The sequence below is a fragment of the Meleagris gallopavo genome, chromosome 6 (genome assembly GCF_905368555.1).
Source record: "Meleagris gallopavo chromosome 6, MGAL_WU_HG_1.1, whole genome shotgun sequence".
NCBI classification, from domain to species: Eukaryota; Metazoa; Chordata; class Aves; order Galliformes; family Phasianidae; genus Meleagris; species Meleagris gallopavo.
Window position 1 is genome coordinate 43,851,108 of NC_139409.1, and position 26,842 is coordinate 43,877,949.

Here is a 26,842-nt window from a genome sequence, read left to right on the forward strand (position 1 = left end):
TAAACAGCTTCGGGCAACCTGTGCCAGTGTCTCACCACCTGGTGAGTAAAAAAAATTCTTCCTAATATCTAATCTAAATCTATCCTCATACTTTCTGAGATTTGTCTTTGAAACTAATCTGAGTCTACCTTCTTCTAGTTTAAAGCCATTACTCCTTGTTCTATCACTGCGTGCTCTTGCAGAAAGTCCCTGGGCATACAAAATCTCTGAACAATTTACTTATTGGAAGATTGCAAGATCTCCACGAAGCCTTCTCTTCTCCAGACTGGATAACCCAACTCTCAGCCTGTCTCCATTGCGGATGTGTAGCAGCCCTGTGATCATCATTTTAGCCTCCTCTGAACCTGCTGCAACAGCTGCATGTCCTTGTGCTGGAGATCTAGAGCTGAATGCAGCTGTGCAGATGGGGGTCTTACAAGAGCAAAGCAGAAGGAGACAATCATCTCCCTCACCGTGCCAGTCACACTACTTTTCATCCAGCCCAGGATACAATTAGCTTTCTGGGCTGCATGTGCACATTGCCAGCTCACGTTGAGCTCATCAACCAACACCTCCAAGTTGTTTCCTCAGGGCTGCTCTCAGGCCATTCTCCCAGCCAGTATTCGTGTGTGGGAATACCCCAAGCCAGCTGCAGGGCCCTGCACTTGGCCCTGTTGAATTTGATGAGGTTAGTACTGACCCACCTACAAAGAATGTTTAAGGTCACTCTGGTTGGCATCTTCCCCCTCATGTATTGACCTTCAGCAATTAATTTGTTGAAGTCAGTAGGCAGGTCATTTTATTCTCAAACTGAAAATCTATTAAGACTCTTTTAAGTTCAGGAAATTTGCCTAGCTTCACCTGCAGCTGTAAGACCATGTTTTGGCTTACCATTTACAGAGGAAGTATCTGATTTTCTTGTTACACACAAGTTTGTTACATCATTTGTTATATCATTTGTTATTGTTTCATATAGTTATTTAACTTTGCTTTTAAAATTTAAAAGCGATTAACTGTAAAGCATCACTTGAAATATGTGCATTATAATACCCTGCTGGGGTAACTTCTCCAATTTGTTGCTCAAATCACAGATTACCCCAACCCACAAGGATCACCAAGTCCAACCCCTGGCTCCACTATCCAAAATCCAAACCCAGTGTCTGAGTGCTGCCTAAACACCCCCTGAACTCTGGCACTGCCCTGTGCCCACTGCCCTGGGCAGCCCATTCCATACCCACTGGTGCAGAACCTGTCCCTAACACCACAACTGCATAGTAACTGAACTGCAAACTGTGTGCCAAGCCATCCTTCAGAATGTTGTTGAGCTAAGGAAAACTAAGGCAGTTGTGTTGTGGCATTTCTGATGACAGCTCGCTGTGCCTACGCTAACACAGTACCAGGTGACACCTTTTCTTCTGGGTGCTTCTAGTGGTTTGCTTTCATGCCTTGTATAGATGGAGGAGGTAGTAGTGATTACTAAGCTGTCCAATGGACTAAAAGAGGGAAGGGGTGTGTTCTCAACTGCTTCACAGCTTCTTTCCTCCCTTTGGCTCCTGCTTTTTCAGGAAGGCCACTGGGCAGACTGCAACTGTAGAGAATTGGTTGTCAATTCTTTCCCTCTAGACCTTTCACCATCTTTGTATGATCCTTTGGATGATCTTAAACTGTTTTACATCTTTCTTATATTGTAATGCACAAAACAGTGCTCAAAGTGTGGCCTCGCCAGTGCAGAACAGGAATTCCTCAAGGTTTCTTGTTTGAGGAGTATAAACCTTTCAGAAGAAAGATTACTGCTCTAGAGGCTTCTTTTGTCTTTCCAACTGCTTTCCAATCTGCATGGAACAACTCCAGATTTCCTGCTTGGGATCTGTACTATTGAATTTAAAATCATACGGCCACACAGCTTCATCTTTGACACACTAGCTTTTGAATCCAGATACCCTGACTCTAGAGGACATGGAGCTGGTCAGTGCAGATATACCTACCTATGTTGCTTTTTTTTTTTTTAATAGTGTTTTTATTTAATTTTTTTCTTGTTTACCAAACTGACTCAGTGGCTCTGCTCTAACTCTTTGTTTTCATGGTCTCAGAAGTCTAGGGTGCATTGGTGTTATACTGTAGTATTTGTAGGTACCACAGCACAATACCAAAGTACCCTAAAGACTTTCAAGAGGAGAACCTGTATTTTACATTGCTAGACCTCAGGGTCTGAGATATTCCATGATTACGTACCCTGTATGGAAACAGCATGTTTTCAGAAAGCTTCTAAACCAATTTTAATGAAACAAGGGAAAAAACACAACGGTAGGACTGTGTATAATCAATGAATATACAGATACTATAATTAAGAAATAATCAGGAAAGTTAAGCTAAGTAAGATCATTGCAACAAGAAGATGATAAATGGAAAATACTTACCAATGTTGTAAGCTCACAATATTCTTCACAAGGAGGGATCTCCAGGAAGAGACCCTTCCCCACTGGCAGTCAGCTCTTAAATGGGATCTAGGAGAGGTGCAGCCAGGCTCCTCCCCTTCCAGCAGCACAGGAGAACTGCCTTCACCTGTGCTCCCAGGGCTGACTCAGTGCTCACCTCAGGTGGTCAATCAGAGGTTCAGGCCTTGATTCAGCAGTTCCCATACAGTCTGAGACAATAGGACAGTTACAAGATTCCTTTGCTTTGCTGGGCAGTTCCAGTTAAACAACTCCTTTCCCCTCTCCAACACTGACTGACAGTAACAGTTCAATATTAAAAAAAATAGATGCATTATGCATGGTAAATTATTGTAATATTTTGGTTTTAACAGTAAAACACTGAGCACTAGAATTAACCTGTTTACTGACTCATTTGCCTGCAATGGTTTACACTGGGGACACATTTAGTGCCTATGAGCCCTAGCTTTTCCTTTTTGTCAAACCATTATTTAGCCATTGCAAGTCCCTCAGGTATTATCAATTTTCTTGTAAGCTTGTGATTCTGTTTTTAGGGCTTCCTTAGATGATCTCTTTTCATGTTCAGTCATTTCCTCAGCTCTCAAGCTTACAGCTGAAATCCTTGCTATTCAGCGTTCTCAGGTGGGGATATCATGGTTTACTAAAATGTCCATTAGGTGATGATTTATTTTTCTTAAATCTGCATTAAGTCTGATATGCCTTACCATTCTGTTTAACTTGAGGAGGCAACTAATATTCTAGCAGTCTTCAAAAATGGCACTTTTTCACATTGTTCAAGTGTCTGTGGATTTTTTCTGGCTTTCTTAATTTCCACTCCATATGGTCCCAAGCCAGTTCAATCTTAATAAGTACAAGTAGTTCTCAAACTCTCGTTCTTTTCTAATGAGAAATAGCTCCTCTTCCAGTTATTCAGTATTTATTGTGGCTTTTTTCAGCATTCTCAGGTTCTTTCAACTGATTTTTCTTTCACTGCTGCTATTGTTAAATGCCAACATTTACATGTGACTGTAATAAACTAGTGTCTTTTCCTTCACTTCTCTGATCCTGCCAGCTCTTCTTGGGAGGCTGTGGGAACACGGTTCTTTCCTCTCTTCTGCCACCCCAATTCCTGCCGCTTTGAGTTGCCCGCCTCCAATGTTAGCAGCTTCTGCATAACTGGGGAGGATATTTACATTCCATCAACTTTTCTTATCTTGACAAGGTCTATCATATGACACTGGAGCCATCGTTCTGTTGAAGCCATCGTGTTTTTGTGACTGGATGCAGCACAGGTACCATGCGTCTGGTGACCCTGGAGATGAAACTCATATCAACTTCACCGGTAGTACTGCTTATTGTGAAGCAGAAGCCTTACTCTTTTTGATAATTTCTCACATCTGTGATAACAAAGTTAACTGTTTCTATAGCTGCTCGTAGTCTTTGATCCTCCTTTGCTGCCCACAATCAAGTCTGTAATAACTTTGCCAGGTATTGAGCATGTAACCATGTAATTCAGACACTGCTGTCTGAATCATAGGTGACTGGTGGATGAAGTGCATCTAGTGGCAGACGACCAGCACAAGAGCCTGTACACAGTCCTGCACTTCGCCTTCTGCTGAACGGGGTCCTGCACGATGGGGAAATTCTTGAAAGTTTGAAATTCATTCGAGTCACACGTCTTAGTGCACTCAAGTAGATATCTGGTTATGCAGTGAACTAGTTTGCTGGCTCTCAGGACAATTTCTGTGTAGAAAAACAAAAGCTTGGGCAAGGGAAGAAAGTTACATACTGGAAATCACTGTATCTGACAGTCTGTGCTCATGTGTAATATTTTTCAAATTAATCCCTGATTTTACTGATACTCATTCTGCATATCTTACTGGATCCTTACTAGTTCATCATCATAAATATCAATATTAAAATGAAAAACATCAGTAGTGATTTTACTCCAGTCTAGCTCAGTTGTGTTCCCAGAAGACAGCATCACAGACTCCGTACTCGCTGTGTCTTGGTGACTCCCAATAGCCAGCATCAAATAACAAAGTACCTTTAGGTTGTTCAATTTTGACAAATTCCACAGGAATACCGTGCTGGGTTCTTTCATTCACAGTAATGATTCTGCAAGCAGAACTTCATTAATTCTGTTGACAGTGCATGTGCCAAAAGAGAATTCAAATTGCTCCATTTTCCAGAGCTTTACCACTTCAGAATACTAAAAGATAAACTTAAAAGTTAGTTGGATGCTGTCCACAGTTCAGGTGAAAAACCCATCTTACCCAACCAAGGATTTACCTTTTTTTTCCACACGTACCAGAATGAGTTCTAGATCGCATTAAAGGTTTGTCTCTAAAAAACAATCTATTCCTCTGAAAATCAATTAGCATGCCCTGCTTTACAAAGGTTTTTCTCAATATATTGTTGCAATACATACTTATCCTATCTCACCACATTCTTTACTGTTAATTATTGGTCTGAACGGACAGTGAAGACAGACTAAGAAAATCTTTCATTTTCTAAAGAGTCTTCCTTAAAAATTGTTTAAATAGCGTGCAAATTTTACAGCTCTGAAAACGAAGTTGTGATTAGACAAAGATTTGTTGGATTATAAAAGTACAAGTGTTTATTATGGCTGGTACTGAGAATAAACAGTTGCCTGCATATGCCAGCTACTATGGAAATATGTTTTTAAGTTCTAATGTGAGCTGTAAACCAAAGCTACTTCAGTTAAAAAAAATCAATACTTAAACTGTGGGGAGAAGTAGTTGGTGCCAGAGAAAACATTCCCATTTAATAATGTTTGAACATAGAGCTGTGATGCAGTTTGTAGCAAGGCAGTGAGAAAAACCCACAACTAATCCTTCATTGCAGCTGTCTGAACTTTTGGTTGTCTGCCATACTTTAAACAGCAACTTCTTTTTTCTGGTGACTCAAGACTTGAATGACCCAGTGTGGAGAGTTTAAGCTATACAAAAAATAAAGAAGTTGAGTAAGAAATAGCTAAGGTAAGTTGGGTTGCACACCCCAGCAAACCAACGTTTTGTATCTTAAGTCCTCTTCAGTGCTTAGAAAAAAATATTAGAATAAATAGATAGCTTTTTATTTATTTATTTTTGGCAAGGAAATATTCTGTGGTTTAGACACCCATCTCTCCTCCCGCCTCTCTTCTCTCTCCTTGCAGGACTGATGATATATGGAAACTGAATTCTGTGGAGAGTTCTGCCTTTTTTTTTTTTTTTTTTTTTAAGTTTATAAATGCTAACTTTTTTGTTGGTAGAAAAAAACGAGGTTTTCTTTGATTATTTTTAACTTTTTCTTCCCTTTGATGTAGCTTTTGGGCAGACCTTTTAAGTAGCATGAAGTAACAAATATGCTCTTTCAGTGATTACTTCTGCAAAGCAATGGAACTTCGTTACTTTCAAATGGAAATACAGGAGTCAGAGCTGTAGCATTGACTCCTACATCGTGACTACTAACTTTACAGAGAAAAATGGGGCTTTCTTCCTTTATCCCTTCCTTATTAGCACTTATCTGAAAAGGCATTAAACATTTGTGTATCATCCTGAACTGGTGACAACCCTGTAGTCTGATATGTCTTACAACTACCAAAACATTTCTTGCTATGACTAATTTTTAAAACGGTCATTCATGGCTATATGTGATGATATTTCACAGCTAGTATTGTGTTATATATCCAGTAATTTGTAGTGTTAAGATATAAAAAACTGAATTATTTTCACTGGAGAAAAAATCAATCTGTGCTGTCCTTATGCCTGCGGCAGCAAATCCTCAACATAATAACTTTTGAAGTACAACATGCAATAAACCATATCTTATCACCTAGCTGGCAAATGCAGTCACAACCACGGAGTAAAGGAAAGGGTCTCAGGTTGAAATACTGAACAGCAATAATTTGTGATTCCGATGTTTCTGTATAAAGGGGAGCAAACATCTGTTGGTTTCAAGGGCTTGAATCCCAGAATTCTGCCTGAGAAAGGTAGAAAATAATAGTCATAATGCCTGCAAGTTGACTCCGGACAGCATGTTGTAACATGTGGCTTCCCTGCAAGAGCATAATACATGATTTTCATCGTAGGACAACACATCGATCCCCTAATGAGCAGATATCTTCAGAAAAATACACCTGATATTTCCCCCTGCGATTCTTCCCTTCCTAACTGCAACCAATACCCAGCACTTTTAGCTCTAACCACCCGTACAGGGCAATTCACCCCTGTATTTTGGCATTACCATCTTCTGATTTTGTATTTACCGTGCTGTATTGGTTTTCTTTCCATCTCTTCTGTCGCTGATAAGCCACGTTACACACACAAAAGTCTAATGTATCATTCATGGACTGTTCATCCCTCTTTTTGTTCGTTTTCCCAAACTCCATGCATCATTCTGGTCAAATAAAAACTGTGACTACAAGCAGATGCTGCTGGCCAGGAGTAGATGCTTTTCTGAGCAGAACCGAATGCTGAATGCTTTTCAGCCAATTTTTTAATATCAGAATGTTTTCTGCAAGAATTACCCGAGTGACAGACTTACATCTTTTCTTCAGAAACATGTGGGTAAACTGGATGATTCACACAAGAAAACACACAGCCATTTTCTTTCCCTTTTCTGTAACTTCATTTTTATTTAAATACCTTCAAAGCACTATGTTAATGTACACTTTTTTTCTGGTTCATGAACAAGTGATTTCTGTGTCTCAAATAATATCCCTGTGCAGTTTATGTTTGTAATTATATTCTGAGTCTCATTTTTACAGTCCAGTTCCTGAGCCAAACACTACTAACTTTTCATTTTGAATGATGCTTCACAGAACTACAACACGTACTTGTACCATTCAGTTAAACAATATTTTAATGGATGTTCCTGTGTTTATTTTTTCAGCAAGATTTCCACAAGATTACACATGGTACATTTTAGTCAAATTAAGTCTCCATAAAGTTCTTTAGTGCTAAATTCGTTGTTTTTTAAAAACACTGCTGCATAAAAAAAATAGTTTACAACAGAAATTCTAGGTTATTTCATATTCTAGAATGTCTTATAAGTACAAAGTCATGCATATGTCAGAGAACACAGTATTTACAAATCTGTACAGTGTCTGCTCTTCTTTGTTTACGATGGCTTTTGCCAGGCAATTAGATTCTTACCACTCTGAGGTTAAATTCTCCAAGATACCTTCTATCTGGTCTTCTAAAAATCTTTGTTTTCCTTACCAGCGTTGGGAATGATGGCTATATTCGTGACAGGCCAAATGCTGCACTCCATTTTGCAAAGTCTACCTTCTATGGAGTTAGAGATGGTTACCACTGTGACTCAAAATAGATCATGAATGTGAATGAACTCCGCCAAGTCACCTTTCCTTACTGCAGTACTTTGCTGTGTTCAACTTCTTAAGCGTTTTGGCTAGGGTTGTGCAACAGAGCGGCGGATGCATTCACTTAGGACCTGGAGATTATTCACACTTGCTAGGCTTTTTCCTGCTCATTCAGAAAGGCAAGGAAGTACTTCATAGTAAACGCATTAGAACTATTTTAAGGGATTCTAGAAAACATATTCCTCTCCTTCCATGTTCATTTTCAAATTTGAAATGGAACATGCTGTTGAAAAAACCTCTGTGTTTGTACACTAACATCCAGTTTAAGAGACAAGTTTTTGCATTTTATCAACTGGATGCAATTTCTCCCTTCCCTAAGTTCATTTTTCCTTTAAGCAGCATTCCGTATGAATACCCATCTCCCATTGCCAGCCTTTGTCCCCTCCAGACATCTCTTCAGCTGATGCAAAAGCAGAATGGTGAAAATTAGTCATTGCACAGAGTTCATATGGCAGAAACATGGAACATGGCTTCGACTGCTAGTGATACTGCTGGCTTAGAATTGAAATTCAGTATCTTGGTCAGTCACTATCATATTCAGAAAAGTGACTGACTTCAGGTTGGGTTCCCCTGCAAAGTGCTTCATCACCATCTGCTCTGTAATACGACGCTATTCATCGTAACATCTGAAATCAGTGCTCTGAGTCCTCTTCTGCTGATATTAAAGGAAGAACGGCCCATACAGTATTCTCTGAATTCCAGGGAGGCATCATCGTTTCTATAAAAAGATTAGTATAAGAATGGCACTTCACTAAGGCTAAAAGAGCACCTTCCATAGAAATACCTTAACAGTTTTTGGCTTGTTAAATTCGTAACATTGAAGAAAAGTACCTTAGTAATCATTGCAATACTATCCATTAAAGTATGGTAGCAAATAGTTTTTCTTTTTAAGACACGTCAGGCAATAATTTGTTATGGTGGTTTATCCTGACTGGCTTGGTCAGGTTCTCAAAAAAGGAACAAACACCAAATGTGTGGTTACTCCAAAAACATCCTTTTCCCCTCCTCCCTTCCCTGTTCCACTGAGAGTAGTCCAAGAAGGCCCGACCAGCCCTGCCATTAGATTATAATCAGGTAGCACGGAAATTAATCAATTAATTTATTATTAATAGGAGCAAAATGTAAAAGCAGAACAAACTGTAGATGTCCCAGCAAGCACACTGTGTCCTGCTGATGTCTCCAAAAGACCTTTTGATAAAAACATACAGATTCTTTAGTTCTGAAAGGTCAGATATGCTAAACTGCAATTTCAAACAGATGAAATCTCGTCTGTCTTCTGTGTTCTTTTAGCCTTTTGTCGTCTTCTGCTTTCTGCACTGCTGGATTTTAGTATCCATGAGTCATGTGATCCTTCTAGCATCAACACTTTCTTCTGATATCTAGCTTTTCTCCCAGAAGACCCTTGGTTAGACTTTCTGCATTTCAATATGTTGGTGGTGGTAGTGGTGGTAACAGTGATGCCGGGGCTGACACCTTCCATTTAGTTTATAGACAGAATTTTTCTGCTGCCGTTTTTTGAAAAACCACACGGCCAGCACAGCTGCAGCCAGTAACAAGCACAGAAGAATCACAATTACTGCTATGACAGCACCTTTACTTGACTTGGGACAATCCTCTCCCTCACAAGGTTCAGAAGTGGGGACCGGCTTTTCTCCAAGGCCCTGGGTGAGATTTTCTTGCTCATCTAATTCTGGGGATGATGTGCCAGTAAGGATATCTGGAGCAGGTGCAGTGGTTGCTACTTGTGCTGGGTAGGCTGTTGTTCCTCTTTCTTCTTCCTCAGTAGTATGGTCAAAGGGGCTGGCCATCACAGAGGTTTCAGACATGGAAGTTCTTAAGCTGGTTATGTCCAACAGCAATGTTGTACTGGGTTCCTGAGTCACAGTTTCCAGAGCTGTAGTTGGGTGATCCCATGCAGCATCATCATAACCTCTGCTCACGCTCAAGTCCTCCAGACCACTCACTGATGTAAGTGGTGCTGATGTCTCTTTGACCCTCTCATCATCTATACTCGTTGTTGCAGCCACAATCTGTGTTAAACCTTCCTCTGGAACAGGGCTACCATTGCCCAGTTTTCTGACCTCAACGTGATTTGGTTGGTCAGTTGTGAGGATAATGTCTTCCTCCGTTCCCATCGATCCATCGAGTTTATCCCCTTCCTCTTCATCATCCTCTACCACTTCTTGTGTTACTGGATAGCCATCTAACCATGACTCATCAGTAATAGGAACTGTATCTATCTCTTCCTTTGTATCATTAGCTGTGAGAATGGGCCCAATGGGGAAATCCTCACTGTCATAAAACATTTTGGCACTGGGCTCATCATAGACTGTCTTGACTCCGATGTGATTATCACCCTCAGAAAACTGTGCTTTAGTGGAATCGTCTGTCTCTCTCTCTGATTCAGGCTCATTGAAAGCCTCTGATGGAAACCAAAACAAGTTTTTTTGGCTTAGGAGTGAAACGGGGGATTCAGTTGGTGTCCTGCTTCCTTTTTTAGAAGTATCTATGTCCTGAGTAACCCCGTTACTATTTCCAGTTCTTCCTTCCTCTGACTTTTTACTGAAAGAAAACTGTTCTTGTTCCTGCTCAATTTCCTCTTTGCCATTGGCATGTTCATTCTCAGCAACAGGTATTGATCTGTCATCAGGAAAATTATCTTCATAGTCAATATGTGCCTCAGTTTCATCTAGAAAAGTTAAAAATAAAGTAAGAAGCCAACATTTAATTTTTCCAGAAAAGACTGGACTTATTTGTTACAATAGCCAAGAAGAAAGATGCAGCGAGGTATGATTTTCAGACTGTTTTTCATTCAGTGTTGTTGCTTATTTGAAAATGGGTGCTCCACCATAAACTTAACGGTCAAGATAATCTTTTGAAAGAAAACAGAAGAGGTGTCAATGCTAACATCTAATGTCTTATCTTTCCAGATTTAAAAAATGAATAAAATCAAAATAACTTACAGTTTTCAGGACCTTCTTAAAGAAGAAAACGTGTAAGTTTCACAGCAACTTCATCCCTTTTGAACCAGAAGGATTATACCCAGTTCTTTGCGTTCAATTTTTTTATTTATTTAGTATTTTTCTGAAATGACTTTGGTGTTGTGGAGAGAGGATACCTGCAGCCAAGGGAACTGAGTGGTAGCTTTCATCCCATAGGAGCTGTTCAGAGCTGCCTGGGGAAGATACCCTCACTGAAGCTGACACTGCATTCTGCTTGTCCTCATCTGAAAAAAAGCAAGCTTGCACCCTCAGCTGCAAGGGTAGAGAAGTCTGGCTCCAACACTTCAAGCCTAATTGCTAGATATCTAGATAATACCATCTGCTTCTACTATTTTATGAATGTGAATATTACAAAGTAAAATAAAATACGAAGAGCAAGAAAAAAACCAGCAGAGCGCAACAGAGGGGTGGATTCATCACAAAGTTGGAGTCTGATCTAGAAATATTCCCCAGGCCTCGTCAGACCTACCGCTCACAGCAAAATAGCCTCAACTCAGTGCATGAAACCGTGTTTGAATTTGAATGAAATAATGTATTGTAATTTATACTCTTCTAAAGCCTTAGCCCAATGAAAAATTTTCCAAGCTAGACAGGGTGGTTGATTTTCAGCTCACACAAGTTTTACTCCATAGAAAGCTGATGTAATTGTGGAGATTTATGCTGGCATTAAAAGTCCTAGAAAATAGTGCCTTGGGATATGGAAAATAAAACAAAATGATTCAGGGTGAGAATTTTTCTTTTTAAGAGAGTGTTTAGTCTTTTGTGAAGACAGCGAAGCAATAAACCTGGCATGACATGGGAAACAAGAAATTAATAGGAGAAGCTGTATTACAAATCAATGCATTCATAAAGCCTTATCTTTTTTGCCTTTTTTACACTCAACCAACTTTGAATCACATTTTCGTCTGGGGCCCACCTCAATTTCCGAATGAGTCACATTCTCCTTGGAGACTCCTTCCCAGACTTCTGGCAGAGCCATATTTGGTCTACTCTTAAGAAAGATTAGAAATATTGTCAAACCAGTCTGACCAAAACCACTTAGCGGGGATACAGCTCACACCAGCTTACTTTTTGCCAGAACAGCTTAAGCCAGGTGCCAGAACAGAATGAGTATTAACAAAAGGTATTTTTCTTGGAATAGCATCTGGGACTACCATAAAGTGAAGTGGTTATGCTGAGGAAAATAAAACGTGTGACATAGCCTGCAGAGAGTTAATACCTATGTAAAAATTACCATGAAGGAGAAGTGGATCGCACACAAAGATGCCTGATTCAGCCGGCAACAAAACACAATGGGACCAGCAATAGGTCTCTCCCTCTCTCCGCCTCCTGGTCTCCTCATCTGCTTGAATAGCCCTCTAGATCCTCTCCAAAGCAGGAAAAAAACTTCCCATGTGTGGGAAAGACAGCTTAACAGACTGGGATTCCTGCTCTCAGAGTGGAAAGTTTCTTGGTAGGAATCTCACTTTTCGAATTCACCCCAACCCTCCTTCCAATAGTATTTCAGACCTTAGTGAATGACTGGAGGGTACTTCTGAATACCAAAGCATTTCGCTTCATTTTCATGAAGCTCTGTGTGGGCCATTGCAGCGTAACATTTATAACCAGTCTTACTTTGCTCCCTTGTCCCACTCCCAAGAATTTTTCCTACCTAGTGCTCTTTGCATGGAAACAGTGCCCCACACCATTTTATCCTCTTAGCATTCAGACCCCTGCTAGAACCTTGTGTCTGCTATGCCTGTTTCGCTAAAACCCGGAGTTCCTCAGGACAGTCTATAGCTGCCTATTGGATATACATGAACCATAACATCATAATGATGTGAGAACTCACCATTTACCAAGTCTACTGCTCATCACACCAATCTGTCTTCACCTGTATGTTTTCTTTACCTCTAACCATTTTTACCATTCATTTATGTTTCAGACTAGAGTAATCCAGCAGAGGACGAAAAGTTGATTTTTATGTTATGGTATTCTAGTGCATGCACATACATCTGTGAACAAAGATTACATTCACTTGCTTATGTTGTTTCTTCCAGAACTATTCTTTGGCCAGCAAAATGCATGGGAAGCTAGCATTCATCTTACTGATGAGTATGGACCATTGGTCAATGATTAACGACTGTAGTAATACACTTATGCATACAAAGCTCTGGCCCTCCAGTGCCCCTCTCTCTCTCCTGCGGCGTACTTTCAGTCCTCTAGAAGAAAGTCCTGTGGAGACACATCAGGAAAGAGCATGTGTGCCTAGGGAAACACAAGTCCTGCATCTATCAGAACATATTACGAGTTTGTTGAACCATCAATCACGTTCCCAAACCTGCTGTCTTTTGGCCTCATCCTGTATGTATAGAAATGAATTGGTGCTTTCTTAATGCTCAGCTGAGGAAAGAAAAAGCCCATTATAGTCTAAAGAGAGCCTGAGATTGGAGTTCATTATGCACTGCTTGTCACTGCATAAGGGAGTCTTGTTCTTTTTGACAATCAGATTGTGGCCCAAGCTGCAAAGCTGCTATAATGTATTTTCATATGCAATCTCCTCTATTTGTACAGTTTACAGCAAAGATTATCAACATAACTAATGTTAGCTTATGGGATGTCAGAATGAAAGCAACTATTGAGCTCTCTAACATCAAAGGAAATACAGACCCCTTGCTCTGAAGCTTTGAGTTATGTGATCCTGAATCGACTTACACAGTAATAATAGTCTATTCTTTATCCTGGGTCTCAGACCTTCAAGTAGGGCTTGGACTTAGCATTTAGTGAGCTCGTGTTACCATGACAATCTTTTAAGTCAGCCGTGAGCATGATTTTCCAGAAACAGATTTTCCAGAAACACGACTTTTACACTTTTCTTTGCTCACCTCCTCAGCTTTCTAGAGCTTTCTAGTTCTCTGCATTTCAGCCTCAGAACTGAAGAGCACCAGCTACAGTAGATTCAGCTCCACCTCTTATCCAAATAGTTGTAACCTTTATTTACATGCATTTTAAAGACAGCTAGCAACTGATTTAAAAGTGTTTGCACCTTCCTGGCCAGGCAGATCTAGTTTTAAGAAGAGCCAACACTGAAATTAATTAGCTGGAGACAGAACTCTGTCTATATATGGTCACTGTTAGATCCTGCCCCTACCATCATCCTCTGGCAGACTGAAGGATCAGTGAGTTTTGCTTCACTGTCTGAGGGATTACTGAGGCTGAAATGAACATTTTCCAGTAACAGATGCTGAAATGGCATACTCCCAAAGATGTGAAGCTCAATTAAAAGGTAAAATCCTTTTAATTTAGGCTCGTCCTTTCTGGTAAGCATCCAGTCTCAAAAAGCTTTCATCTCCTTCAGCTTCAATCCTAATGTGAAAACAGTGACCAAGCACAGAGACAGGCAAAAACAAAGAGTCTCATTTTCCACACGCAAGGATCAGTTTAATTTTTCTTCTAGATAGCATATTGGCATCCGAGCTCTATTTTGAGTGTTGCTATTTTGGACAACCATGAAGCGCCCTGCATATTTCAAGGAAGTATTTTTGGAGCACAGGAAATTGAAACTTGATTCTATGTAGACCATCACCATAAACATTTCTACTTATAAATACATCTTTATTCTAGGAATCTCAGAGTAGTTACAGCAAATATTAACACGCTGGCATCTGTCTTTAGGAGTGGGAAAGGAAAGAGCTTTTACATGGATTTGCCTAAGATCTTTCAGGTCTGTGAGCTACGGCATCTTGAAGAATTATCCATTTGACTTGGATCAGGCTCAGGTGCATGAATACTCTTCTGTCAAATTAGCCAGAGCACACTAGATGCAGAACTGATGCTGCCTTTTTCACTTGCAGCAGCTATAAGAGCGAGGATGATTTTCAGTCTGGCAGAAAACCTGCTAGCATAAATACATAACTCATCATATTTTTTAAACTAATTTAGTTTGGCAGAATTGTTTCTTGTCAGATCGATACTTTGCATTAATCTAACACAAGCACTAAGTGGCAGACCCGAAAAGAAAACCAAAGTTTGTCGTAACGATCATTTTGACAGGCCTTGGGTGTATTTTTTGCTTATTTTACTTGCCTGTCACAGCTGTCCCTTCTCACTTAAAACAAATAAATAAATAAAGCATTCAGAAAAAAAAAAAAGAAAAGCCACCATACGTGTTTTTACCCTTCTCACTGAAAAAAAAAAAAAAAAAAAAGCAGCTAGTCATGCTCATGCACCACATGAATGTGAAACAATACTTCTCTTGAAAATTCAGAAAACATCAACTTTAAAAACATTTAAAGTAACAAGAGCAGGCAAAAAAAATCTGGGGACTGTAGATGAAGCTTCCAACAGTGTTCAAAGTCACCTGAACCTTTGCTGTGCTGAAATCAGGAGCACGTCCTCCGTGTGGAAAATCTAGACCAGCACTGAGTGTGCAAGGAGAGCACCAAAGAATTGATACTGCAGAGGCTCCTCAGATACGCAGAAGATAGGACCTCTACTGTCTCAAGCTTATAGGTGGAAAAAAAAAAAAAACAACAAACAAAGCTCAAACAAAGCTGTCGAGGAAAAAGGATAAATGAACTGTGTTCTTCCTATCCAATTTTAGGGCAGAGATCACAGAATTGCAAGGGTTGGAAGGGACCTCAAGAGATCAGCATGATCTCCCGGTTTTCCAATCTGCCTTTGCTTTTTGGAAGCAGACTTTGAAGGATGCCTATCCAACCTCGTGCAATGCAGCCCAGACTCTCCTCGAAATGTCTGCATTAACACTGTTGATATTGAACAAGTAGTTCACTTTTGGGAAAGGGGGAGAAAGATGCAATTTAGCAACTGCCAGCAGTGTGCTCTCACAGCCCAGAAGGCCAACTGTATCCTGGGCTGCATCAGAAGAAAGGTGACCAGGAGGCAGAGGGAGGGCATTGTCCCCCTCCACTCTGCCCTTGTGAGGCCCCACCTGGAGTCCTGTGTCCAGGTTTGGGCATCCAGCACAGTAAAGACATGAAGCTGCTGGAGTGGGTTCAGAGGAGGATCAGGAAGATGATCAGAGGGCTGGAGCATCTCTCTTACAAAGACAGGCTGAGGAAATCGGGCTTGTAACCTTCCAGTATTTAAAGGAAGATTAGAAATGGGATGGAAAACTTTTTACAAGGGTAGATAGCGATAGGTCAAGGGGGGGTTGGTTTTAAACTAAAGGAAGGGAGATTCAGATTAGATGCGAGGGGAAAATTTTCAGTGGGAGGGCAGTGAGGCCCTGGCACAGCTGTCCAGAGAAGCTGTGGTGCCCCATCCCCGGAGGGGCTCAAGGCCAGGTTGGATGGAGCCCTGGGCAGCCTGAGCTGGAGTGTTGCAGCCCTGCCCATGGCACAGGGGTTGGAACTGCATGATCTCTGAGGTCCTTTCCAAACCAAGACATTCTATAACTCTGTGAACAGTCAGTTTGGTTTCAGTGCCTGCAGGGCAGCCAAATCATGGCACATAGTGTCTGCTTGCAGACTTTACCACAATGCCAATCTTCAGGTTATATTTTGTGAAACAAATATGTTTTCTCTACAGAAATAATAATAATAATAATAATAAAAAAAAAAACAGCAAAAACACGTATTTCTCTGTTCTCTGCTTAAGGTTGCTTTGTTGGGTTGAATACCCCTGTGTTTGCAGCTAGAACACAGCATCTTTTCATGATGAGAAATTGCAGGAAACACCACTACACCGAAAACCACTTTTTTTTAATTTAAAAGAAATATCTTGATTAAAAATTGTATCCTCATGTGTGAAAGTACATCAAAGCCATTTGTAATACAGTCTACCCTCAATTTTGATCATACCTTATTGTATGCAGAATCCACTTAATCCTAAATGACACCCATAGCCAAACTGCCAAAATATTTTGGAATAAGTGGGCACTAATGCATAATACATTTTTTTTCCTTTTGATTGATGGATTTGCTAACTGAATAGTTGTACATTTACGTAGCAGGTGCCAGAATGGACCATTTATATTCTGACTGTTTGAAAACAGAGAGGAGAGCTGATCATAAAGGTGCTTCTATGAGCAGCTTTACACACTATTTAGCTGCTTGTATAATCAACAAATATACATATTATGAAATATACCAGAGAGCTTAGCTAAGCAGTTATCATACCAAAAGAAAATAGATAGAGTGCTTACCCACACCCTGAGCTCACAAAGAAAGAAACTCCAGAAAGAGACCCTTCCCCACTGGCAGTCAGCTCCTAAATGGGTCTAGGAGAGGTGCAGCCAGGCTCCACCCCTTCCAGCAGCACAGGAGAATTGCCTTCACCTGTGCTCCCAGGGCTGACTCAGTGCTCACCTCAGGTGGTCAATCAGAGGTTCAGGCCGTGATTCAGCAGTTCCCATACCGCTGCTGGTAAGGTGATAGGTTCTTAGATCTGAATCTGCTCCGGTTGTACAAGTGGGAACAAAAAGCAGGCCTGATGCTTTTACACTAACACAGGAAAAATACAATGACTACTGTTTAGTATTCATCTTGGAAAGCTGTGCATAACGATGTGGGAGTTACCAGCAAGGCCCACATTACACAGCTATAACACCTGCAAATCTCAAGGCACTTTATGAAGCCAGATAATTATTATCAGTGTTTCATAAATACGCTGGATGAAACAGCAGAGAATAGCACGGTGACTTTCCCATTGTCTCATTATCACAAAATTTAAGAGTAGGACTGACTTCTTTTAATACTCTGATGGCCATTTTCGCCCTGTGATTGCATCTGTGCTAAGCATCGGGGCTACCTCCCTCTTCCAGCTGTTCACCCAGAGAACACTCAGCATCAGGGAACTGCATCATCTTACCGACCTCTAAGCACAGCACTTAGATGTTCATTGAAGTTCCTTTGCGATCATCTTTCCTCTGTTGACAGCCGGTGAGAACAAAAACAGTGCCGTCTGCCAGCAGGGACATAAATTCTCCCTTAAGTCCAGTTATTAGCCTTCATGATAGAGAAGTTATTTGCTTGCCTCCAAGCACTTAGAAATTGCTGTGTCCGCTGTCTCCTGGAGTACTTACACAATAATTATTCTCCTCTCTGCTATGACCCCAAAATATCCGTCAACTGTAAATCAGGCCTCTTTTAATTAAATTCCAATTTCCTTTTGTTCTTTTTGACTGAATTCTTACTTTTTTATTTTTAATAATGAACTCCAGCATCAATAAAACACACTTCAGTCTTCTGGTGAAGCTTCCCTTCTTAAAGAATTGTGATCGGGAGGGTTGAATATGTAATTAATTAATAATTCACTGAACACATATTTTCTACCCCAGGTCCTCAAAGTGTTTTAAAAACATTAATCAAAGGCATCCCCTCAGCGTGAAATCTACATTTAAATCATTTTAAAAATCATAATTCTCGATGTAACATCTGCTCCCAAGTTCCAGTGTTGATGTTTGTGATTTTACAGCCACACTTTCCTATTTCTTTTAAAAATATTTTTCTCTCCCCTGCGGCTGTGTGAAAGGCTGAGGCAAAACAGGGGAAATAGACTATTTATCTAGGGAAAACAGTGAAACACACACAACTTAAATGGCTTGATTCTTTCCCATCCTTACTCTGGCGTAAAACAGTTTTATTTCTACATCTGATGAAACTGGAAAGAATAAAGAAGTGTCGGTTTGTTGCAGATTGTGGGAAATTCAGATCCACTGAGTTATCAGATGTTGATTCCCTTCTTCCCTTCTCTACCTCCATGTTCCCCAGCATCCCCTGCAGTATTTCACTTAATCATATAAATTGCTGTTAGCAGTAACAGTTCTGGAAGCTGAAGTAGTCCAGAAAGATGTCAGAAATGTTTTTGGTACCTCTGCACTAGTTGGATGGGTCTGAATATCTGGTTCCTTGCTGCACAGACACAACTCATTGCTACTCAGAGAGCTCTCCTCCTGATTGTTTCCACCTGGTCGTGTATACTCATGACTAAAAACAATTTCTTGCAAGAACACGGGCATTAAGAAACTGAAATGGGTGTGCTGACTCTAGCCTATTAGATCACTTCAATATCCAAGGAAACAGTCCACTCCGCTTGCTCAGTTGTGCAACAGCTGCCCATTCTTTCATTAAAAAGGATCTCTATGATGTCCACAAATATAATCTTTAAGGTGTGATGATATTCTCTACAAAAATAAAAATAAAAATATCTATAAGGTTATCAGACTACCGTTCTAAAACATTGGAGCAATTCTGAACTTTATGCATGGAATGGAATAATACAAGAAAGCAAATGAGAAAGTAAAATCTTGATTGCATCCAGATGTGAATGTGTGTTTATTTTATCATTAAACAAAGGGAAACTTCAAAGTTTGTTGCAGAACCTAAGTAATGTACAAGAACTGCTCCAAAATTAATGCCTCCTACTTCACTGTGTTGGTCCATTACATCAGAGGCAGTTGTTGGTGGGATAGCAGGAGAGGTAGAACCTTCCCACCAATATCCCATTACATTTTGTTGCCATTCATCACATAGTAGCAGAAGGGAAGTCTAACAAAATGGTGTCTGACATCTGGAGAAAAGAATTTTTCCATGTGGAAAAAAATGGTGCCCAGTGACATTCATTGACACTTGCTGAACATTTACAGAGACCAAACAGTGGATGTGAGAACAGTGAGGCAGTGGGTCATGCCTTTCAGGAGTGGCAGGAAAGACAAGACATATTCTGGATGGCCATGCACAGCTGTCACACCTCCAAGTGAGGAGCACCTTGATCAGCTCATCCAATAAACCAGCAGATTATGAACAGGAAACTGTTTACAGAGCTGAATATCAGTTTCAATCTGTTGGAAACTACAGTTACAACATTGGAATATCACAAAGTTTACCAGTTTACAAGTGCTCACCCAGGAGCAGAAAGAACACTGTATGCAAGGTTGTTGAGATCTACTGAACCAAAATGAGGCTGAAAGCGATAGTTCTCTGGATCACATCATTAGTGGTGATGAGATATTGTGTCACTACACAACCCAAAGTCAAAATGGTAGTCCATGGAATTCCAAGTGAATTCCCCATCAAAGAAAAAGTTCAAGACAGCCCTTAGGGAATAAAGTGATGTGCACTGTTTTTTGGAATAGGAAAGGTGTGATCCTTCTGGATTTCCTGGAACCCAGACAAACTATCTGCTCTGACCACTGCATCGTGATGCTGACTAAGCTGAAGGCTTGAACTTTCAGAACTGAGCCAAAGAAGAAGACAACCTTCCTCTTGCAACACAATAATGCCAGGCCCCATGTGAGTTTGAAGATGGTGAAGCACACTGCCAGTCCTGGCTGGACTGTCCTACCATGCCCACTGCATAGTCTGGATTTGGTGCCTTCTGACTTCCATCTATTTGGGCCAATGAATGATTGACTTCATGGGTAACATTCTCCTAGCAATATCATCATCACCATCATAGCAGCTGTGAAATAGTGGGTCACCTCCACTGGTGCAGATTTTTGAGAGTGTGGCATGCAGGCCCTTGTTTATTGCTGATGAAAATGCATACCTAATGGTGGTGACTACATTGAGAAATAGTGTAGCTGAGAATTTGTTCTATCAAATGATGTTATTGTGCTCTTTGTATCTGTTGTAGTTTCCATGGAAATAAATAGGAGACATTATTTTCAGAGTGACCTGTGAATAAAGATAGTTGTTTTTGAACATTTCTGAACGGCCAGTATTATAATTTCTAGAGCCTTTTTCTATTGTGGTTTTCTTTTCTGATTTGTTTTTATAAAAGTCCTATTCTTTGAGTCAAGCTATTTGATAATATAATCCATTTTCATTGCTTTTAAGGGAGTAAATATCTGGGTAGCCACTGATCTGCTTGCAGAGAAATATCCTGAAAGCATGGTTTATCATAAAAATTGTGTACTTTTTAATAAGGCAAACTAAAGTTAAAACTTTCCTTTTTTTAACCTTTTCATCTTGCTGCCCAAATCTAACTCAAATTGTGTTTCTGTGGGTTACTGCCATTCTGTCACAGTGTTCTTCTGTGGCCTGGCCATTTCTTTTAACTTAATACATCTTTAATTTTCCTAACTTACTAAAATGAAATGCTATTTATCATATATGTAAGTCTGGAAGTTCAAGAGTGCTACAACAACAACTAGGGAAGGACTAGTTAAAGACTGGCTTCCCATTAGCCAGTGGACAAAGTGTGGAGTTTAAAAGATGGACAACCACCATACTGTCCATTTGCATCCCAAATGAAAGCCAAGAACACCTGAAGGACAGACAGGTCAATTCAACCTAGCAATGAGAAGGCACAAAATTAAAATGTTATAAAACCCAACCCATACACTATCAGGAATTTTAAAAACGTTAACAGATGCTTTTGCAGACGGAGTAAGTTTCCTTGTCAGCACATCCCACAGCTGGAGCTGCAGACACTCTGGCACCTTCACCATGGTTAAGAAGCCCAAACAGCCTGAGCTGGGGGCTTGGATGCTGGTAGCCATTTTATGGCATGAGCTGCAAGTACAAAGTGGGAAAATATTGAGTACAGGTCTGCCACACTCTTGAAAAGTATTGACGCCATCCTCATAAGGCATTTTCTCATTTCTGGAAGGAAGATCTTTTCTTTGGGACCTCAGCATGTATCACTGTAAGAAGATATAAGGCTGGTGACCAGCTGATAAAGCCACAGACTACCTCAGCATGTCTATGGTAAGGAAATGTGTTATTTGCGTGCAGGCCATGATTAGTGTCTTCCTACAGAAAGATAGCAGTTTTTCTCTGTGCTTGCTTTGGTTCCCAAAAGCAAGAACAAATACCGAATTTTGATTTCAATAGCCTGGTCTGTAGCACCTCTTTGGCTTCATATGAAAATAAACATACCAAAAGACATACAAAACCTGCATTGTGTATTCCATCTGGTAAACAATGTCTTTGGCTGACTGACACTGACTGGGCATGACTCCTCTCAAACTACACCGAAAGAAATACCTCTGATATTTGTTGTAACATTAGCAGTAATCCCTTTCCTTGAGTAAACAAAGCAAGTACATTGAAAAATTACAAACTTCATCCAGGATCAGAACGAATGCACACAAGATCATAAAGAAGATCAAAATCATACAGAATTCCAGAAAGGGTCTGATTCTGCTATTAAATACGTGGATGAAGTTTCTTCCCAAAGACTTCTTTCTAGTAATTGAAAACAACATTCAATAGTAAAGAAAAAGGCTATTGTGGGAAATATAAGGAAGATGGTGTGGAAGGCCCTAAGATAAGACTTAGTGAATCCCTGACATGGGTTCAGCAGATACAGCAAGGATAAAAATGTCCCTCTTGCCAGGCTTACCTTTGACACAGGCTTGCACCTGCCCATACCACTCCCCACAGCTGTCGCAGAGCAGTGTGAACGCCGTCTCCTTGTTGCCCATGATGTACCCCTGGGCACAAATGTACAGCAGCTCATCCCCCATTTCAAAGCCGGTGTGGCCATGCAGGATGGTGTGAGGGAAGGATGGAGGGTCTCCACATGGCTTGTCTGCAAGGAGAAAAGAATCAAGGTTGTAGAGATCTCTCAGTGGTCTTTAAATCCAGTGCTGAGAATGTGGCTAAAATAGCAACCTGAGGACAAACCTACAAAACCCAATAAATCTCATCTGATTCACACTCTTACACTCCTTCATTACTGTTTTCAATCGTAAATTGAAATTACAATTGGGATGGTATATACTGGGCTATGACTGTGATGCAGTAACTGTGACAGATGTTACTGGTGTGCAACACCGACACATCTAGAGGGGCTTTGCTTCCTATCAGTCAGCCCAGATGGTCAGGCTTCACTGTCTGCTTCTGCAGAGGCTTGGGTAGGCTGGGACTGGAAAGCAAATGCCTGGACACGGTAATTTTTCTGAACTGCAGAATAACTTCTGCAATTGTTCAAGACTGGCACTTTAATATCCATTAGATGGAGAAGTGACCGAGTCCCTGTCATAGGAAGGAAATGCCCAGAAGGACAAATCTTCTAGACACGCTCCAAATCAAAAGTTTGTCCTCAGATACTCAATTTCCCTGTAAGAGAATAACTTGTAATAAATGGTTACTTGTGCTCTTCAACTTAACAAAAACCAGGGATAACTTAGCTTTGCTCTCAGTGAGCTAAATTTATCACCTATAAAATCTGATATTATTTAATAATATTTCTGCCAACAGCACCAAAAAACGGGAAGTAAAAATTATGGCAAGCAGTATAAAAATGGTTTTCAGCTTTTTGTTCTATGTATTAGAAGCACATGTAGGGAGTAAACAGACCACTGTCAACACCAGCATAGACCAAATTTTAATTCTCTTTCTAGGTTTGAACTGTCTCAGCTATTGTTAATAGCGTGAGCTGAGGTCTTCCAGAGAACTGATAGGCACTGCAGTTTCTCTTCACTCAAAAGTCTTTGCCATGACCCCTTTTTTCCCAGACTTTTTACCATCTCTTTTGCAATACACATCTCCTGCTTACAAAAAAAAAAAAAAAAAAAGCAAACAACAACAACCCTCCAGTGCAAAAAACGTGGTCTTACGAATAGACAAAGTCTGCAGTGTTGGTAAAAATAAATTTTTATAGTATTTTACAAATCTGGGACTTTTTCCATTGATTCTAGAACACTTATTGACAGTAGAAGAAAAAACCCCAAGTACTCCATTTGCCAAAATAATTGAAGATTCAAAAATCTGCTTTTGTCCTGATACAGAGCAACAAAAATAAAGACTAGTAGCAAAAGCTCAGGAATCCTGATAATTATACAGGATATGGGAAACCTAGGGTTAGGTCAGTGTCCTAGTATTGATCTCTCCTGTACCCTGTTTGCTTGGATACAAAAAGCTAACTATTTAGTTGGCTATGAAAAGGTTATGTTCCATGAAAAGACTTTTGTTTGGAAGGTGAAAACATGACCTCCAAGACTATGCTCCTTAAAAAGGGAAATGTTTTCAGAGAACACCTCTGCTACTTTACTGAAGCCTGCTTTTGGGACATTGCATAGTTGTCCTTCTAACAACAACAAATGAACAACATTTCCATTGATACCACTTCATATTCACAGTTTTGAACGAGCAACAGTTTTGACTGAAAAGAAAACACTCTTTTTTCAATCCAGTTTCTGCAAAAGCTCAGACTGTCTTGCCAGAGAGCAAGCCTCACCAGCACTGTGGGCATCCTGCAGGATCCCCACTGAGTTCCGGAGTCCCCACCACCTACATGCTTCATGTAAATAAATGCTTATGTAGAAATATGATGTGTTTACGTTAACCGTTATTTACCTCATAATGCAGTGATAAATATCCACGCTCTGTGGAAGTTCTTTTCAATCAGGGTCTTAGAAATTGATGGCTAACCACATCTCCACTGGGTATTCTGGACAACATCTGCCACTAATTTAAGGGACACACTACTGAAGTCAGAGCTTTGAAGTCTATTCTCCGTACCGTACACATACATATACTGTCTAACACCTTCAGAAGTTAGTGGGAGTTATGCACACACACACGGACAGAAAAAACAAGCTCTTGAGGCTACACAAAGCTCAGTTTATGCACAGTCTTCTGGAGGTTTGGCATCTGAGGAAGTGAGGAGTAGTTAGCAGCTAATGCGCTTCCTGTGAGCCAGTAGGATGAATGGAGATTGATGTGGATGAAAGGAGTAAAAAATATTTTATTGCCTCATAGGAAGGCTACAGACCCCTGCATTTCATGTACTTTATTTATGCAGTCACTTTCATCTGTACAAATGGGAACTGTGTATCTGCTCTGAGGGAAGTATTGGTCCCAAGGCTGTAAGGGACAAATACACGTCAGAGAGTATTCTTATCTGCAAAGCCTTGCTTGTCAGTTATTTGGCCAAAGGAAACAGAAAAATAACACACTGACTAAATACATTTACGTTATGTCAAATGCACTTAAAAAGCACGTTATAATCTTCCAGGAAAGAAAGCAAGCTGAAGGGAGCGTTATTGTAAAATCCAGCAGTAGATGTGATTTACAGAGAATAATGAGATCCTGAAAGAGAAACCAGGCTGATGTGTAAATGGAAAGAAAAAGAGAAGTTCATGATATCCCTGGATGAAATTGTGTGTGGAACTTTTGAATGTCTCATATGAGATGTCGGAAGGTAGTGTCTTTGCTGCAGAGCATACTGTGTGACAGTGCAGACAGGACTAAGAGGCAGCCAATATCCTGCAGATATACACCAGTTCCTACATTCACGTGGCTGTGATCCTCTCGTGTAAGAAGTATGGAAATTTTCAGAGCTGCATATTACAGATCTTCACCCTTCTGCAGTCTCAGTTGCTATGACAATTCCTTCTCAGCTCTTCATCAAACCTGCTTGTTCTGGTACAAGAACAGGAGTGATACTGGCCTAGCAGCCCATCAGACTGAGCCACATCTGGTGCTTCAGGTTTTTGTTTGCAGCCTGAGTGCCAGGAGGTGGCAAATCACGGATTTGTTTGGAAGAACAGCCTGTGCTCAGTGTTGGCGTTTAGGCTGGGAGAGAGGAAGCAGATCAAGGCCACAAAGCATGATAGAGAGCAGGCTGGCAGCAGCTTGTCATTTGGAGGAACAGCAGTGCTCTGTGTTAGGGTGTCTACAGAGCTTGCCTGGAGTACTGACTGCAGTAGATGAGGACTGCTCCTCTCGTGCTGTGGGAGCGCTCTCCATCCAAAGCATTGCTTTTTGTCTCCTCTGTCCTCTCAGTAACCACTGACTACGTTGGTTCTTGCTAAAAGATGAGCCCAGGGCACGTTTCCAATTACAAAAAGCCTGATGTGCCCTATTATATCCCCTCAACACTCTTGCCAGATGTAGAAGACCTCATTCTCTCCCCACTTGTGCAAGATTACATGTTCAAACCTGGAAATCCTGAGTCCATTCTCAGGTTTCATGGTCCTCACTCAGTTTACCTCAGAGAGGTCTGATGTCCTAATGCCAGCTGTGAGCAGAAGACTTGGTGGGTGATCATCTGGATGCCTTTTTATGAAGAAGACATGATGCAAATCTGACCCACATATTGACAGTGAGGTCAAACACCTAACAGAACTGCATACATGAATAACTTAGCTCTAGTAAGCAAGGATAGATTATGTTATGCAGCAAGAAAATATAGCACAGATACACGGAAATGTGCAAGTATATGGAAGAACCTCATGCCAGCAGTAAAAAACTGTCTCCAGGAGTGACAATCCTCACCACAGTCAATATACATGACTGGAATTCAGGACAGAGGCAACATCTAACAACTGAACAGGAATTAGCAGCACAGCAAGGATGTAAGTGTTCAGCACAGATATGTTCACCAGGGCTAGTGATGATTCTGGCGATGAACATCTCAAGAGACTAAGCCGCTATTTTTTTTTTTACAAGGGATTTAATTCACTTCTCATTAACTGATTTAGCAGATTCTGTCTTGATTGACCTTAGGGAATTATGGCCTTCTGAAGAGGAACTTTAATGTCAAAACATGTGTGAGAAGGAGCTTGTGACAGATGATTTCTGGCAGTCAACATGAGACACTTTAAGGAAATAACATCCCTCCTCACTAGTCCAGAAACATTTTCTCAATTTAAACTACAAGTAACTCATCAGTTTGTAAAGATTTTTAGTGACGCTTTGATATAATACTGTCTAGAGAAAGGACAGCCAATTAGTAAAAGGAAAAAAAAAAACAACTCAAAATAGATGCAGACTTCTGCTTCCACACCACCTGGCAGAGCTGCAGATCTACTGAAATCTAATTATCTACAATGGCTACTTTACCAGCGTACCATGCTCTGAAAGCTGACACAAAACATCCTCTTTGATATAAAATATTCCCTTTCACAACCATCCAATTCAGCAGTTTTTCTAAAGAGACCACTGGAATTCATAGGATGTCATCTTGTCATTAAGAAATTGGAAAACATGACTCTTAGAGCTCAGCGCTGTGAAAGATGAGTGTGGATGTTTGTTTTTCTTCTTGATTGCAGAGACACTGAAGTCTATGGAATTTTTCATCTTGTATAAAAATACTGAGTGCAAATAAAGGACAAAAATCAAACACAGCAGATGTGAGTGCCGCTTGTA

General features: G+C 40.4%; 1 protein-coding gene across 1 annotated transcript in view; it reads right to left on the minus strand.

Annotated features, from left to right (window-relative positions):
- Positions 1-7,032: 7,032 nt before the first annotated feature.
- Positions 7,033-26,842, minus strand: part of SUSD5 (sushi domain containing 5) — a 44,646-nt gene continuing 24,836 nt past the window's right edge. Inside the window, exons 4-5 of the mRNA XM_031553975.2 lie at positions 22,089-22,277; positions 7,033-10,486 (exon numbers count right to left, since the gene is read on the minus strand). Of these exons, the coding sequence (XP_031409835.2) occupies positions 9,204-10,486; positions 22,089-22,277 (1,472 nt within the window). The 3' untranslated portion in view covers positions 7,033-9,203. The remainder of the gene's footprint in view (positions 10,487-22,088; positions 22,278-26,842) is intronic.